Raw genomic sequence first — 17,243 nt, 5'->3', positions numbered from 1 at the left:
ATTTTTGGAAAGAGCATGTAGGTACCTACCTACTCGTCTAACCGTAAGTATGAATTTTAACCCAGTCAACTATTTGAAAAGGGGAGAGGTGTCTAGTTTACACTGAGGCATTCGGGATGTAGGCGTTCGGGATATAGGCATTCGGGATTTCGGATGTTCGGGTTACTGGTTCGGGTACTTGGCATTCGGGTAAATGGATTCGGGAATACAGAAATCGGGATTTTGTCATTCGGGAAAATGTCTTTCGGGGAAGTGGATTCGGGAAAATGTCCGGTAATCCTAAAACCCCCAAAACCAAATTTTCAGCTGCCCAACATCATATCTCGATATTTGGCGAACGTTTGAAAATTCAAAATTGACTGTTTTTGGTGATTTATGCCTTCAGTAACAATGATCAAAATATGTCCTAAAACTGATATAAATTTCCCAAATCCAAATTTAACCATTTCCAGCTATTCTGGAGCCTCCAGCGCGATTTTTAAATTTCTCCAGAATTTTTAATTCGCTCCAGAAGACGTGAATATGAAGTTGGGCAGCTGAAAATCGAGTTATATATTATACTCGACCTGTTTAACGAATTTATTCGCATGTGAGCCGATTCTGGAGGGGACACCTCAAGAGTGGCTTTTCACCAGCTTTTTTTCAAAATAAAAATATCCAAAAACCAAAAATTTCCCGTTTGTGAGAAAATTTTCGAAATTTGCGCGAATCGTAGTATTTTGTCATGAACTAACCCCACGAGAGCGAATTTCTCCATTTCCAGCCATTCCGGAGCCTCCAGAACTATTTTTCAATTTCTCCAGAATTTTTAATTTGCTCGAGAAGGCGTGAATATGATGTTGGGCAGCTAAAAATCGAGTTGTGTGTTATACTCGACCTGTTTAACGAATTTATACGCATTTGAACCGATTCTGGAGGGGACACCTCAAGAGTGTCTTTTCACCGGCTTTTTTTCAAAATAAAAATATCCAAAAATCAAAAATTTCACGTTTGCGAGAAAATTATCGAAATATGCACGAATCGCTGTATTTCGTCATTAATCAAGCCCACAAGGGTGAATTTCCCCATTTCCAGCCTTTCTGAAGCCTCTGGAGAAATTAAAAAATCGCGCTGGAGGCTCCAGAGTGGCTGGAAATGGCGAGATTCGCTCTCGTGGGGTTAGTTCATGACAAAATACATACTGCGATTCGCGCAAATTTCGAAAACTTTCTCGTAAACTGGAAATTATTGATTTTTGGATATTTTTATTTTGAAAAAAAGCTGGTCAAAAAACCTTTCAGCTGCCCAACTTCATATTCACGTCTTCTGAAGCAAATTAAAAATTCTGGAGAAATTGAAAAATCGCGCTGGAGGCTCCAGAATGGCTGGAAATGGTTAAATTTAGATTTGGGGAATTATTATCAGTTTTAGGACTTATTTTGATCATTTTTACTGATCAAATACGTACGTTTTTGAAGAAGGCATAAATCACCAAAAACAGTCAATTTTGAATTTTCAAACGTTCGCCAAATATCGAGATATGATGTTGGGCAGCTGAAAATTGTTTTGGGGGTTTCAGACCATGCTCTTTCCAAAAATCGCGGCCCCGTTCAAATTGGAGGCAGACATCGCAAGAGATTCCCTTGTAAGATTTATTCGTGTATCTTGTTTTAAAAAATGATTATATGAATACTTCTGCATACGTGTTTAATTTTTTGCCAATTTTTTTACTTTTGGTTTTGACTTTTGTATGAAAAGTAATGACATTCGAGATTGTAAAAAACGTAAAAAGCTTGAGTGATGGGGGGGGGGGTCTATTCTGAATGGGGGGGCTCATTCTGATCAGGGGGGCCTTACACTTTTGGCATAAATATCAAATAAATTGAATAATTTCAAGGAAAAGTTCCAAGTTAAGAAGTTGAAGTTTTTTTTAAAGCAGCAAAGTGATATAAAAAATAGGTGAGTGTGGGGTGGAAGAGGGCTATTTTGATGGGGGATCCTTAATTTGATTAGGGGGGCCTAACAATTTTGCCTCAATTCACTGATTTTGCGTTGAAAGTTCTGAGAACTACATTTTTTAGCAAAACAATAATATAATCAAAAAAAATCGCCCCCCCCCCCCTAAATCGTCAACGACGAATTGCTCGTCAAGAATACCCCATCACCGCACCCCTAGGAGGAAGGAGAGTTGATCTGATTAGGTGATCACAAACGAATGTTTTCGTAATAATTTTCGCTCGTGGGGACTTTTAGATTTAATTTTTTTATTCAGTGTTGAATTTTTCGAAATGTTTTTTTTGGTAGCGATTTCCATGGCGATTTCAAAATATTTATTTGGTTGTAGTAGCCAATATTGAATGAATTTTTCTAGGATATTCCGAATGGATTTTTTGTAGTTGTGCTATGAAATGAATGTTTAGAAGTGTGATTAAGATTTTTATTTTAATTTAAATTCAGTGTAGAATTTTTTGTAGCTGTGTCTATCGATTTCGAATGCAATGTTGTGACGGCGGGGTCATCATTGTTTGGAATATACTCAAACTTCTTGAGTATTTTTGAGGAATTTTGAGCCTATCTAGTGTCTAGTCGTAATTTTTTAGGATTTCTTGAAAATGTCTCATTAGATTTTATCTAAATTAGGAAATGCCTTGAGAGAACCAGGAACAAGCTGAAATTTTGTACATACGGAGATGCACGAGAATGTTATAATTGTACTGTAGAGCTTCGTATCGTTAAGCATCTGTGCAAAATTTTTTCAACCAAAAAAAAAGAAAGTAATTCAGGGTTAACAGATGAATTTTGGGGAGAACTGTTCGATGGTGGTGCTGGTACTGCTGATTTCGTATTTGTGCTAAAATATAAATCTGATTTCTTGTTCAGTGACCTCAGTCAACTCGCAAGATTTTAATCATCCTAAGGTATTATGATTTATGATAAGCCCAAACTTGACAAATATTGGTTTTTTTTTTTCAAAAGTAGTTTTTTGCTTTATTTTAAGCAAACTACCTAGTCTAGTTCAATCAAAAAAATGGTAATGACGACAAAAGTTGTTCGGCATTCCAAGTACTACAGGAATTAAGGGTTTTCGAGAGTTCGTGAGCTTTTTTTTCTATTTTTTTCTCAATTTGAGTAAAATAAACAAAGTAGGTAGCAGGTATTTAACCTTTGAAACTCTTGAATGCCATCAGCACTTCATATTCTGAACAAAATTCCCTGATATATTTCACAAGGACGAATTTATCCCTAATTTGAGACCATTCGAATTCAGCTGCCTCAAATTTGGGGGAAAATTGTCACATTTCAATTTTCTCGTGGTATTTTGCATTTGCACAAAATCAGCGAATTTTGATATTTTCAACATTCGTTTTTTGCTCTATTTCAAATACTTATTTCAACTTTCAAGGGGAGGGATTGTTTAATCGTAAAATGATGATAATAAAAGTTGTTCGGCATATCAAGTGCTGGTGAAAAATTTAAAAATTTAACATTTAATGTAGGCCTAATTGTTTACATGCATTTTTGGTTGAGGATAGACAGGATAGTACTACGAGTAGGTATTTAATAAATTGGTAGCATGTCATGCACTGGGTTCCTTTCGTTTCTAGTTCAGACATCTGAGGGATTCGTTTTCGTGATTTTACCCTCTGGATAAATATTGGACTGGATCAATGTCTGATTGGATCAATTTTCAATTGGATGAATGACTAGTTGACTACTCTACTTTTCATTTTTTTTTAAAGACTGGATGAATACAGATTGGATCAATATCGAAATGGATAGATGGTTTTTGTATTTTTGATATTTTTTAAATACATTGGATCAATACCTCACTGGATATTATTTTGACTGGATCAATGACGGTTTCCGCTACCCATTTGAAAAAAATATACCTAGGAATTATCAGTATTTTCAGCAATTTTGCTACATGATTATGCATTTCCAAAAAATGATACTTTTTTGCAAATTTTGTCTAAAAAAGCAGCCTTTTCTCAACTTTTTAGTGATTTACTAGCAGTTATTTGTAAATTTACCGAGTTCGAGTCCTTCCATTAAGTATCAACTCCCCACAACCGGTTTTCAATACGTATTTCCAGTAATACTGGAGACTCCAACAAATAAACAAAAAATGGGCCAATTTTAAACGTTTACAAATCTACAAACAATTGAATAATAAAAAAATTAATATTGGGAGCAGAAATTCCGGTTACGGGAACTTTAGACTACGCTTTTTCCAAAAACAGCGGTCTTGCTCAAATCGGAGGCGGACACCGCGAAGGGGCTCTCTTGTTAGAAAGTGCACAAAAATGCTTCAAAACTAAAATCATTTGTTAATCACTCGAGTAATTACTTTATTCAGTCAATAATACTATTTTCTTTGAACACATTTTCGATACTTTAGAATACCTAAAATAACAGTAATCTAGAATTACCGACCAAACGAATAGTATACTCAATAATACATGGCATTAGGAACCAGTTTCTATACCTCTAATAGTCCTAAATTAATCATATCATCGGCGAACGAATGTTTCGCAAAAAACTCTCTACCGTTTTTGTACGCTTCCTTAGGTAAAAGTTGATTCAAGCCTTCTCTTAAAGGCAACACTTTGTATTTCTCATGTCCAAAATAGGTCTTGAACATACCCAGCATGTAGTAAATACTATTCACACAAAAATTACTAGTTTTTCCTACCCAGTGACCGTTTCTTTTATCTTCCTTTTCTGCCTCGTCTTTATCCCTTATGTACCAAAACGTCATATCTATGATATATAAATATGGTTTCTGATCATGAGCAGCAAAACTGGGCTCATCTTCCACTAAAAAATGGCATCAAATAACGTTTCACCGTCTCGAATAACTACTTTTAAATCTTTTACATACTTTCCTTCGTAACGAGAAGTACTTTTACGCAAATGTTCCTCGGAAAAAATGTCAAATTGTCCTTCGGCTTTCAGAGCTTCAAATTTCTCATTACCCCAGAAGGATGTAAGTAGTTCTGGAATTACTGCTAGATTTCTTTCCTTGGAGCCACCAAAAAAAAAAAAAACGATTCGTACGCCATCCTCCAATAAGTAATCGAATAAAATTTTCAGGTGAGGCAGAAATACATGGGGGGTTGTGTCAGTGGATCCGTCGTAACAACGCCGATTCCAGTCAATGATTGGACATTCCGGAAAGTTCTTCCTAATGATTTCTTCTTCTTCATCCCTCACATCACTTTTACAAAGTGTATCATCAATATCGAAGACTACAACATGGCTTCTAGTTGATGGAGATGTAACAGCGTGTGATGATTCTGGTTTCACATTCGTATGGAAAAAAGCAACAAAAGGTTCACTTGTAGAAATTTGTTGTACAGTATTTGAAGTAGGACAAATGCCTATTGTAAGAGTACAGATAGATCCATTGGAAAATGATTGGATCCGGTCAGGACTGATCAAACCTGGTCCTTTTCCTGAATCCAGTTTGACTTGATCAAATCAAAGTTTTGATCGGAATGATCCGATGTTTTTGATACTTTTTATTAGTGTTTTTACGACGTTATAAAACGTTTTCAACACTTTTTCTTGCATTTCCCACAACTTTCAAAAAAATGTTAGTACCCAGTTATTGGTATATTATGTTCATCAATTATTGTATTGTGTTTTATGTGGCGTTTTTAGATCATCTTTTTCGTACATTTTGTGAAACTTTTCGAGAATTATGTGAACGAAATAATTTTTGTAGAAAATGGGAGATGAAGCGGGAAAATAACGTGAAAAAGTGAGTGCGAAAAGGAAAAATTGGCACATTAATTTTTCCTTCGGGAATGTGTTCAGATGAACCCCTTGAACTACCAAAAAAAACCGACCCTCCTAAACCTGGAGCTAATTTTTTTAGGGGGCTAAAACCGGTTCCGATTCACGTTTTTTGCGATTTGCTCCGAAGATATTAGGTTTACGATAAAAACTACCATGACTAAACATGTTCCCCTTCAAATTCTCGACAATTTGATACTACGCTCGATACCCATTAGGGCGGGTCGAAAAAAAACGTAGGTCTCAGAATTTTTTGAAATTCACATATGTGATTCCTTTTGAGTTGAAACCACCCCAAAAAAATTTTTAGCCCCCCGTGGCACCATAGGGCTGAGCCTGGGGCCATTTTAGCTAAAAATTCACATTTTTCAGGTTTAAGGCTCCAAAATCGATTTTAAAAATTTACGGGTAGCACTCAATTTGTAGAGTTTGAGGTGCTGAATCTCCCTGTGGAGTTCATTTTTTTTTTCGGTGGTCGCTTACGTCGGCATAAATTCGTTGAAAGTATGAAAATTGCTGATTTTAAGGTGTCAGGAAAACGTTTCCGCGAATTTATGCCCAAATGGTGTTTTGTAGGGGGACATATCGATGTAGTAAGTTGTATATGTAGTCGAGGGGTTAAATTTAGAATCATCAATATGCCCTCAGATCGCTGATAGGGTACATGATTCATAGAATTTCCGATTAATTCTTGGTAGGTACTTTTCAATAAACTAAGCAGTCAGTGCAAAATTTTACGCGAATGAGACATTTTCTCAGAAAAAATTCATTTGACCCACTTAGAATTTACTCATTGTCTTAATTAAACATATTTCAACGGTGTTTCAGCTATTGAACGTATTTTTAGGAGATTTCAGCGCTTTTTTTTTGATTTTTCAAAACAGTCAATATTAGGAACCCAAAATTCAATTTTTGATTTTTGACACTTTTCAGAAAATGATATTTTTGACACACTTGAAATTTCTCAAAACTGTTGAGGCTTTGGAATATGAAACTAGATAGATGTAGGTACATTTTGAGCTATCAACCAAGTTTTTAGCTCAATTACAGCGGCCACGGCAATCAAAAACAAAAAACCTGTCCATATTAGGCGCCCTTACCCTTACGACTTATATCGTTGAACATCATGCCTACTCCGTCATCGCATAATTGATACCCGAAATCGTACTTATCGGCATAGTCGACCCATTTACTAATTCAGACGAAGGGTTGAGCAGCGGATCGGTTAATTCCTCTGTAATGAAAAAATTTTCAGTTGAGGTTGTTTCATTATGAAAGGGTCAAGTTAGATGACCAAATACTCACCAGTTTCACTTTGGCAATGCGGCGACGGTGTGCATTCCAAAACTTTTTTTAATTGCGTGTGCAACATTCTGAGGTGATCGTCTGATCGTTACATTCCCCGGTTGTGGCCATGATACCTGTGGCTTTGTTTTCAACGTCTCCGGTGCCTGCTTCAGCTTTGACCAAAGCTGGACTGTTTTTACCTCCTGAAAATCATGAAATGAGTACGTTCAGTTAAAATGTGGGGGGGGGGGAGAAATCTCAAAATTTCAAGAAATGAAATGACTCGATTAATATTTGTACCGAACATTTGAAAAAATAATCTCACCATTATTGACTTCAGCCAACGGTTTGCGACCACGTTTTTTTACCGGCATAGAATTGAATCGAGGAGCAACAGTCAAGCACGAAACCGGGCAATAACCTGCCACCTGCGAAGAAAAAAATGCGTCAGTTAAAAACACGTTCTAGATGAGATAGAATCCGAGGTACGAGTTTCAAATACCATTGAAAAAAATCAGAGCTGATGATTTGCTTGACTGTGGGTGTTATCGAAGGATCTGGTAAAAACATCGAGAGGATTAGATTAGCAGCAGGAGCTTTGATTTTGTAATCGCAGCGTTTAATACGTTCGTAGGTTTCTCGTGAAGAATTCGCTTCGAAAGGAGGCTTGCCGACGAGTAACGTGTACCTTTACTGAAAAAAAAAACACATTAGAACATCATCGAAATTATTCGACATAAGGTAAGTAATTATATCCTAGATGAAAAAAGTTCATCGCTCATAACGCAGCTAAATACTGCTTCACAATCACCACTAGCAACTAAACGATCGAAAGGTGACCGCTTACATAATACTTCCAAGAGACCAAACGTCCAATTTTATGCTATGTTCCTCCATACTACGAGTAATTGCTTCAGGAGCCAAATGTAGATATGCTGATTCCCCTCATAAAAGCCTTGTGGCATGTTGAGGCGGTGAGGGTGTGCCCAAATCTGTATCCAGATAGGTATTCAAACAATAAAAAAAAAGATATGCTGAAATTCAATAAAACCACCGAGTAATTTTCGACCCTACTTACTTATTTCGTTGGCCTTCGTATTCGATTTTCATAGCGAGTCCAAAATCGCCAATTTTCACTTCGATATCGTCGTTTAAAAATAAACTTTCTAGTTTCAAATCTCTATGAATAATTCCATTATCATGTAAATACAGCACACCGTCCAGTATCTGTTTCATATAGTATCTGGTTTCCGGTTCGGTTAAAGCTTTTCGGCGTCTAGCAAAATGAAACGAAATAGTTAAACAGGTACTGCAAAAAGTGCTCAATCTACGATTATATCGAACAGTTCGAGTTTGTTTACTTGTGTAGTTCCAGAGATCTTTTATGGCATAATTCTAATACGACGTAGAGTAGACGAATTCATCGTCTTCGAAGGAAGCTTGGAAACAGTGGAAACCGACGATATGTATCAGTATGTGATTGACGCTTCTGTGGATGTTTATCTCTTGGGTCATTTTCTCTTCTCGGTTACTCTTCTTAGCAACTTTTTCGATACGATTTTTCCGGCGTAGGTGTGACTGGTAGCCATATCTTTGATTTCATAATAGTCCGCGAAATCTTCCTAAACGCAACATAAAGCATTGGTATTTGGTATCTAGAAGATATATGTGAACTAGTTTAATAACTGGAAAGTTGAAACGACACCGACAAATTGAAAAACCTGTTGGCCGTTTTGAAAAGTAAACAAACAAGCAACAAAACGCGCTAGCCAATCACGTACTGCGACGCGTTCCATAGTTTTCTAAACAGACTGTAGAGCACGTACATAATACCCATATATCATAACAACACCTCTTCAAGAAAAAATGTGCCTTCTCATTTCTGCATCCTCGTGTTTCAAATTTAATTTTCAATTTCATTTCATGCTCGTTTAGTGAAGGTATAATATTAATATTACTATTCATGAATTTCGAATGAAGAACCGTCGATAAAAACAATTACAACCAAAGTTTCCATTCTAAATCTACATTCAGAGTGAAATCATTCATTGCGGTAGTTCCTCTGATTAGTTCTCTTCTCTTCGCAAGGTAATGAAAGCATTGTAGCAAAAAAAATTGCATCTTATTTACTAATCACTTACATGATTATAATGTTCCATTTTCATATGTCATCTTATAGGTACTTGTCAACTCACACAACCTGGCAAATTGAGTATGGACAGCAGTAACGATAACTCTGACCAAGTCGCATCGAAACCCAGCCCTGAAGTTGATACTTCGAAAGAAGATATGATCAGCGACACTCTCAGTATGGGAAAGAATAACGACAAACCTGCCCAATTCACACCAAAACCCAGCTCTAAAATCGAAACCGATGTCACTGAAAGTAATACAGCCATTGCTGTCGATGATGCCACGTGTAAACGTTCTCGTGATGATGAACAGTGCTCGCCAGCTTCAAAGCAGAGTAAAAATTCATCGGATGAAGGTAAGATTACGATTATGTTTTGACGAGAGTATTACCTATACCTACGTAGATCTAAGAAGGGTAAAGATAGAGAAGTGATAGAGATGTAGTTTGGTATGGGTACGAGAGATCCTTTGAAGAGAAATCTGTTTGAATAGGGACGGATGCGGATGGAATGTGAGTCTCGAAAGCAAAGCTGTTTAATTTGTTCAAAAAGGGCAGTAGAGCAGTCGGTTGACTGACGAGGGACCAATAGAAAATGGCCTTACCTATACATGATGAAATGGACTCCTTCTAATTAAGAGTATTTTGAGTTTTTCATCCATTAAGCGCAATGATAAAAGCAGCTCATCGAAAAAGAGCACTAAATCGAGTTTCATGAGGTTCCGGATGTTCAGAGAAACCAACGAATGCAATTATCAGTTCATTCTTTTTGTTTAAAACGTGGGATAAAATGGCAAAGTACCTATTTCAAAAGATGTTCTGATATATTTTTCTTACTTGAAGGACTTCAAAGAACCCTTTTCCATCGTGAAAGTATTTCATACCTCGCCCTTTTCTTCTGGGTACCCACTACACCTACGTATTACCTATACCTACGTCTTGAAGTACTCGTATGAAGATTTTTCTCATAATAATTAACGTCATTTTACTTTTTGAATCGAACGTTTTCAAAAGCGTTTGCGTGTTAAGAACATGTTTAAATGATGTGGTTACTATAAACTGTGAGAAATACATCAATGTTACGAAAAATCACTTAAGGTTAACTTCTGAAATTTCTGTAAAAGTTTATCAACATATACGAAAAAAAATTATCTAAAACAATGAAATCATTGATAAATTTACCAGTAACTGCTAAAATTTAAATGAAAGTTGCCGGAAATGCATGAAAATGTGTTAAAAACGTTTTAAAAGTATTTAAATACCAAATAGCGATAAAATTTCAGTATTTGCTGAAAAACCATAGAAACGTGTTGAAAACATGATAAAATGCTATAGAAACACTCATTAAAAGTAGGTACCGAAAAAAAAAACAAATAGATTTTCGAAAAATGCAGGAACAACTAAAAGGATATTGATATTAACGCGTTAATATGGCACAAAAATACTTTAAAAAAGCATCCAACGAAATCACTATTTGAAAAGTGAAAACAATATAGTTTTTCGCTTGCGCAAAAACTATAAAAATTGTCAAAATGAAAAATTCGACCTGGGGAGCTTGTAGAGCATTCTTTTAGCTAGAAATTGCAATTTTTGGCATCGGTCTACCTTCATTTTTGAAGGATTTATGCAACTTTGAAGTTTTGAAACAGATCAATTTGAGTAAAATTTCATCTGTTTCAAACGATCGCAATCGGCGATGCCTGCTTTTCCAACTGTTCAATTTTTTTAAATACCTACTTTGTATGCTGCGTGTTGGATGGTGTATTGTATTGGTGTTTTTGTTTAGCCTAAGATAAGATGTGATCTCGTCGAATCGGTGGTATTGGCAGCGATTCTGACTAATCGTATATTGAATCGATTATTATTCTGACTAATCATTGACATGCATATTTCGTCCATTGTTTGAAATTTTTATCAGAATTTCTCTGTAGGTCGATTTTATGGATAAAGATTGCGAGAATCGATTGGCGATATTTATTACGTCGAATTATATTTCTGTAGGTTTCGTTATATTTTCTCTTCCTCCAGTACATACTTACTTGTTATCAGATGAAATTGATAACATCGATCGGGATTTTCTTCGAATTTTGACTTCCTATCGCAGCAATCTTTTTTTTTTTTTATCATCCATTTGACCGTGATAATATCGAATAGTTGTCATAAAAATATGCACTTTTTTCTCGAGGTCTTCGTTTAAGCAGGGTGTCCATTTTCTGGAAAACCGGGTAAAGGGACGGAATCTCGCCCTCTTGAAAAAGCTGTAAAAATATCTGAGAAATTCTAAATTTTCCCTCTGAAATAAAGAAATTTTTTATTTATCGGGTATAACTCCGTGTCGGTGTATGCAATTTCGGACTTTATTTTTTGTGAGAAAAATCTTCTTTCCTTACACAACCAAAGTGATACCTATGTATCTGAAAATGCCTTTTTTTTGTTTTGTTTTTTTGATAAAAATTGACTGAAAATTCTCAAATAGGTATGTAGTCATTTTTCCAAAATTAAAATTGTTCAATAAGTCTCGATTTTTAGCAAAAAATACTCGATTTTCCCCCTATAAACTCCCTGAAAGTATTGATTTTTGCCTTAGCTGTCTACAATTTACGGGTTTGACGAAAATGCAAAATATAATCCTGTTGTTTGGCTTTAATCCAAAAAAAAATCATCAATGTTCTGCAAAAATTCTTCACAAACTTACGATTTTCGCCAAAATTTTGATTTTAGTTTAAATTGCCCAAAAAAAATTCCATTTCGGATCAAAATTGTAAAAAAATTCCGTTTTTTGGCCAAAATTGTCCAATTAATGTATGTTGTGCAAAAATTGTCAGAAAGTGCTGTTTTCCATCTAAAATGCCGTATAACGTGCTGCTTTCTGTTTACTTATCTCATAAACGGTCTTGTTTTTAGCCAAAATAGTCGCAAAATCATTTTTTTTGCCAAAATTGTCAGAAAGTCTCTTTTTTTGCAATAATTGTTTAAAAGTTGTAATTGTTGCAAAATTTGTCTAAAAATTTCATTTTTTTTGTCAAAATAAGTAGTCAAAAAGTTCCATTTTTTGTCAAAATTGCATAAAAATTCTAACTTTTGCCAAAATTGTCAAAAAGTTCCATTATTTGCGAAAATTATTAAAAAATACTAATTTTTCACCAAAATTGTTAGAAAGTCTCATTTTTTGCTATTCAAAAGTACTAATTTTTGCTAAAATTGTCAAGAAGTTTCATTTTTTTTGTCAGAAGTCAAAATAGTCAAATGTCTTATTTTTGGCCAAAATTATTATAATTTTTTGTTAAAATTGTCAAAAAGTTTCATTTTTTATCACTGTCAGAGTAGTCAAAAGCTCTCTTTTTTTGCTATTGAAATCTTTCTTTTCTCCAAAATTGCTTGATTCGAGTCTTGTTTTTTCTTTTTAAGTTCCATTTTTTGTAATACTTAGTGGTAAAAAAATCCTAATTTAGGCCAGAATTGTCCAACACTGATCTGTATTGTGCTAAAATTATCAAAACGTGCTATTCGAGCAAAAATTGTCAAAAAGTGCTGTTTTTTGCCGGAATTGAAGTCTTATTTTTTCCTGCCTAAACTATCATAGAAGATCTTGATTTTTTTGCCCAAATTGTCAGAAAATCCTAATTTTTCCAAAATAGTCAAAAGTTCTTCATTTGTTGAAAAAATCTTAGTAAGTTATTATTTCCAAAATTGCCAAATGAATTCCTTTTTTGTCAAAATTGCCAAGGTCCTACATTTTATCAACATCGTCAGGAAATTTTCGTTTTTTGGCAAAGTTATTAAAATGTCCTCATTTTTGCCAAAATTGTTGGAAAATCTCATTTTTAGTCAAAGTACTTACACGTAAGTAAAAAAGTACCAGTTTTTGGTCTAATAAGTACTTTTCCTGAAATTGTCAAAAAGTCTCACTTTCTGCAAAAATAGTGAAAAAATTCTAATTTTTGGTCCGAAATATCAAGAAGTCCTCATTTTTTGTCACAAAGGTTCTTTTTACTCAAAATTGTTTAGAGGGTCCTGTTTTCACCAAAATGGTCAGAAAGGTCTGTTTCTTTCTTATCGAAATTATAAAAAAGTCCTGTTTTTTGAATAAACTGCCATAGTAGAAAGTTTTTTTTTGCCAAAATATCAGTTTGTTTTTTTTTCATTTCCCCAATCCCAATCAACCTTTGTAATTTTTCAAGAAATATCAGTTTCTTAAAAGAATGGACTCCTATTTTTTGGGTTGAGATGCTACATTTTTATTCAAAGTGTATCGTTCACTGAATTGTGTCTCGTTTCCCCTCCCTTATTCTGAGCTATTTTAATGATGTAGATCGTAATCAATTGTATTGGTTTAATTCTTTTCTAACTAATGTTGATGTTTTGTTTTTGTTTCAGTGCCTTCATCCGAAAATCATTTAAATCGATTGAAATTTGCCTTCGACGAGTACAACGATCCGATGGAGATTATGGCTCAGAACGCTTGTACACGAAGCGAACCGTTAAAAGGACGCATATCGAATAGCAGAGTTCCAGACCTGATCGAAGAATATGATGATTTGATACTAGAAGACAAAGAGCGTGAAAAGGAAGGAGTAGCTAGAAGAGAGGATTGTTATTTTCGAAACACTCAACCACTGGAATATAAGGAAAAATACGATTTTTTAATATTCGAAGACGAAGAGCGTAAAAAGGAAGAGCTAACTAGAAGAAGAGAATTAGCTGGGGAGCAATTGATGAGGAGACTCGCGCTAGAGTATGCGGAGATTGAGGCGAGTGGAGGAAATACTGAAGAGTTTCTGAAAACAGTAGCTATTCGCTAGGTTCGATGAATGATGACTTTCGCATTCTAGAGTAAGATATATTTTGTTTGTTGTTTCAATGTATGGCTTTGTTAATTTGATCGAATATTTATACTTATATTTTTAAGCGCGTTGTAAATTATTTCTTTTAAAAAATTTATGTTCTTTCAGCGAAGATGGCTTTGTTAGTTTATGGAAACCTTAATTTTGAAAAATAGTCAAATATTTCTATTCATACATGCCAAGTCTGTTGTATATTATTCTTTCTAAAAAATTACACTGAACTGTTTATAATTTGTACCTGCTGTTTTCTTATAATTTTTTGATTCATGTGTCAGACAGCATCGATGAGAAATTCCTGCGAACCCCTTAAATAACATGGTCAATTTTTTCTTGAAATAGAACTTGAAAGTGATTTCAGACCACATAGATTGAGTAATCATGCCTGATACTTCGTTTAATTGTTAATTCTTCAACGCTTTGAAAGTGTTGAGCTCCAGCTCATTAAAATTGGGCATTTGCGTTTGTGCGGATTGCATTCTCGTAAGGTCCTCGACGGGTTGGTGTTTTGTTATCGATATTTTATCGTTTTTTAAAAATGAATTGAAAATTAAGCAATTTTGGAAATTATTTATAAAGACTTATAGTTAGACGAAATGAACATTCGAGTTTCGATTTGTATGAATTACCTAAGTATGTTTTTATCGATTTCTTGCTTTATAATTTCTTTAATTTTTGTTGAAAAAACGCAGCGATATTCAAAGTTTCAAAATATTGTTAAATCGAAAAAATATTGTGCCAATTGAATGCTTAGGTACTTCATCCTTTTTCAATCAAGTTATCTGTTATTATGAGAAACTTCCAAAATCGCTTCTATTTCAAGTACATAAGTAAGTAATTTTGAAAAAAATTGAAACATAGTAATAACAGGACAGAGGACACCCAAATGTCAGGTACAGAGTAAGTAAGTATGCGTCCATTTTTGGGTTTGCACGTTTCTCGTTTCACTCCTTCAAGTATTTAATATGTGAATGGTGCTTTTCAAGAAGGTCCTATCGACCGATAGGACCTTTTTGAGGAGTTCATGAAATTGAATCTCTGACGTTTTCTACACAAGATGGTGCAAACCGCAGCGCTCCATGTGGTGTTGTTCACAAACAGCAGCTACAGGGTGGCCAGAAATATCGGGTACCCCTAAAAAAGTTTTCTAACTAAATACTTCGGTTGGTCACAGTGAATGATAATAATGATAACACATGATTGGTTGTTGGACTGGAGAGATAACATTCCACCAATCATATGCATCTATTTCACGTTGCCAACCTATATTTTTAATGAAAAACTTTCTTAGGGGTACCCGATATTTCTGGCCACCCTGTATATGAAGTTGGCTAGGAAACGCAACTGGAAAATGCGCGCATTACCTTCTTCTCCGAAATGGTTGATCACAACTATACCAGAAGGCACTCTTGAGTAGTAATTTTCAACGCAGAATTCAAATTTTGAGTCAATTTTGCCCCTCGACCCCAAGGGGGGGGGGGTGGTACCAAATAAAAATTTGGGGAAAATGTGAAAAAATCGAGTATAGTGTCGAAATCTTGATACTTGTACTTTGGGTTAAAAACAACGATGTTTGAGTCAATTTACCTCGTAGCCCCCCAGGGGGGGTGGTATCAAATAAAAATGCGAAAAACTCGAGTATAGTGTCGAAATCTTGGTACATTTGGGCTGAAAACCCGATTTTCGAGCCAATTTTGTCCTTCGCACGCCAGGGAGGAAGGGGGTGGTACCAAATCGAAATTTGGGGAAAACAGTGAAAAAAATCGAGTGCGCACTCACATATGCATGGCTAAAGTATGAGATGATACAGATTTTCGCAGGTTTCCGCAGGTAAATCGATCGCAGTTGTTTTACATACACTAAAATGCATAATTTTTCATATTCGTCGTTTTGGGGAATGCTGGCGGAAGAAACTTCTGCCCTACAGTATTAAAGATATTACATTAAAGTACTCAATTTTTTCACTTTTATCCTAAATTTTGATTAGGTACCACACCCCTCCCCCCGGAAGCCGAGGGACAAAATTGACTCGAAAATCGGGTTTTCAGCCCAAATGTACCAAGATTTCGACACTATACTCGATTTTTTCGCATTTTTATTTGGTACCACCCCCCTGGGGGGCTACGAGGGAAATTGACTCAAAAATCGTTGTTTTTAACCCAAAGTATCAAGATTTCGAAACTATACCTACTCGATTTTTTCACATTTTCCCAAAAATTTTCATTTGGTACCACCCCCCTGGGGGGCTACGAGGGAAATTGACTCAAAAATCGTGGTTTTCAACTCAAAGTATCAAGATTTTGACACTATACTCGATTTTTTCACATTTTCCCCAAATTTTCATTTGGTACCACCCCCCCTGGGGGTCGAGGGGCAAAATTGACTCAAAATTTGAATTCTGCGTTGAAAATTACTACTCAAGAGTGACTATTTCATGTTTTTGGTGGGTTTGAGAAGGAATAAAATCGATTTTTAGGTGAATAACCGCAAGAAGGTCCTGTCGTTTCAAGAAGGTCTTATCGAGGTCTCTTTTGTAAAGCGCTCCCATGGAAATGTTGGTGGTGGAAAAAAAATTACTACGCAGAAAATAAATAGTGGAAAGATGCTTCTATTCAACAAAAAAAAACCGGAGCTCGCTATATCATTTTACACCAAAATGGCAAAACACTGAAATATAAAAATGCGTTTTTCTCAAAACCAGTTTTTTGTCGATAGGACCTTCTTGAAAAGCACCATTCATGTGACATTTCGGACTCGTAAGTGGGGAATGTGTTGTCTATGCAATATCCTAATTTTGTTAATGATGAAATGATGATACCTGAAATATTAATTGCATAAGTAGGATACGTATTAGGTACGTATGTACAGGTCTACAGGGTGAACAGAAATATCGTGAACCCCAGAGAAAGTTTTTCATTAAAAATATAGTTTGGCAACGTGAAATAGATGCATATGGTTGGTGGAAAGTTATCATCTCAGTCCAACAACCAATCATATGCTATAATTATTATCATTCACTGTAACCAACCGAAATATTTAGCATAAACTTTTTTAGTTTTTTAGGGGTTCACGATCGATATTTCCGTCGACCCTGCACATTAGAAGACGTGTTGCAGTCTTCGATATTGATAATACACTCTGTCATACTTAGTTCTTATTTGCTCGATGGTGACAAAAAAATCACTAGGGAATACTATCCAGAATGT

At 35.2% G+C, this 17,243-nt stretch overlaps 2 protein-coding genes and 1 pseudogene across 3 annotated transcripts in view; 1 reads left to right on the top strand and 2 right to left on the bottom strand.

Annotated features, from left to right (window-relative positions):
• LOC135843323 (fatty acid synthase-like) overlaps nucleotides 1-8,756 on the bottom strand; it is a 42,753-nt gene extending 33,997 nt beyond the window's left edge. Inside the window, exons 1-7 of one of the 2 annotated variants that reach the window (XM_065361158.1) lie at nucleotides 8,427-8,756; nucleotides 8,144-8,341; nucleotides 7,913-8,057; nucleotides 7,568-7,758; nucleotides 7,391-7,493; nucleotides 7,084-7,268; nucleotides 6,879-7,012 (exon numbers count right to left, since the gene is read on the bottom strand). The gene's annotated coding sequence lies outside the window, so the exon portion shown is untranslated. The remainder of the gene's footprint in view (nucleotides 1-6,878; nucleotides 7,013-7,083; nucleotides 7,269-7,390; nucleotides 7,494-7,567; nucleotides 7,759-7,912; nucleotides 8,058-8,143; nucleotides 8,342-8,426) is intronic. The other variant, XM_065361160.1, reaches the window with a different exon arrangement.
• Nucleotides 1-17,243, bottom strand: part of LOC135845254 (serine/threonine-protein kinase polo-like) — a 149,719-nt pseudogene that overhangs the window by 117,893 nt on the left and 14,583 nt on the right.
• On the top strand, nucleotides 8,901-14,277 carry LOC135843322 (uncharacterized). Its single transcript, XM_065361157.1, has 3 exons — nucleotides 8,901-9,153; nucleotides 9,245-9,553; nucleotides 13,574-14,277. The coding sequence occupies exons 2-3, from the start codon at nucleotides 9,280-9,282 to the stop codon at nucleotides 13,996-13,998; spliced, it is 699 nt and encodes a 232-aa protein (XP_065217229.1). The 5' UTR covers nucleotides 8,901-9,153; nucleotides 9,245-9,279; the 3' UTR covers nucleotides 13,999-14,277.

The sequence above is a fragment of the Planococcus citri genome, chromosome 4 (genome assembly GCF_950023065.1).
Source record: "Planococcus citri chromosome 4, ihPlaCitr1.1, whole genome shotgun sequence".
Classification (NCBI taxonomy): Eukaryota; Metazoa; Arthropoda; class Insecta; order Hemiptera; family Pseudococcidae; genus Planococcus; species Planococcus citri.
Note: the sequence above shows the minus strand (reverse complement) of the source record. Positions and strands in the feature narration are given on the sequence as shown.

Excerpts from the sequence above, each read along its gene's own strand:
- LOC135843322 (XM_065361157.1), top strand. The coding sequence starts at position 9,280 with ATGGACAGCAGTAACGATAACTCTGACCAAGTCGCATCGAAACCCAGC. Across the intron at positions 9,554-13,573 it reads TAAAAATTCATCGGATGAAG|TGCCTTCATCCGAAAATCAT; the intron begins GTAAGATTACGA and ends TTTTTGTTTCAG.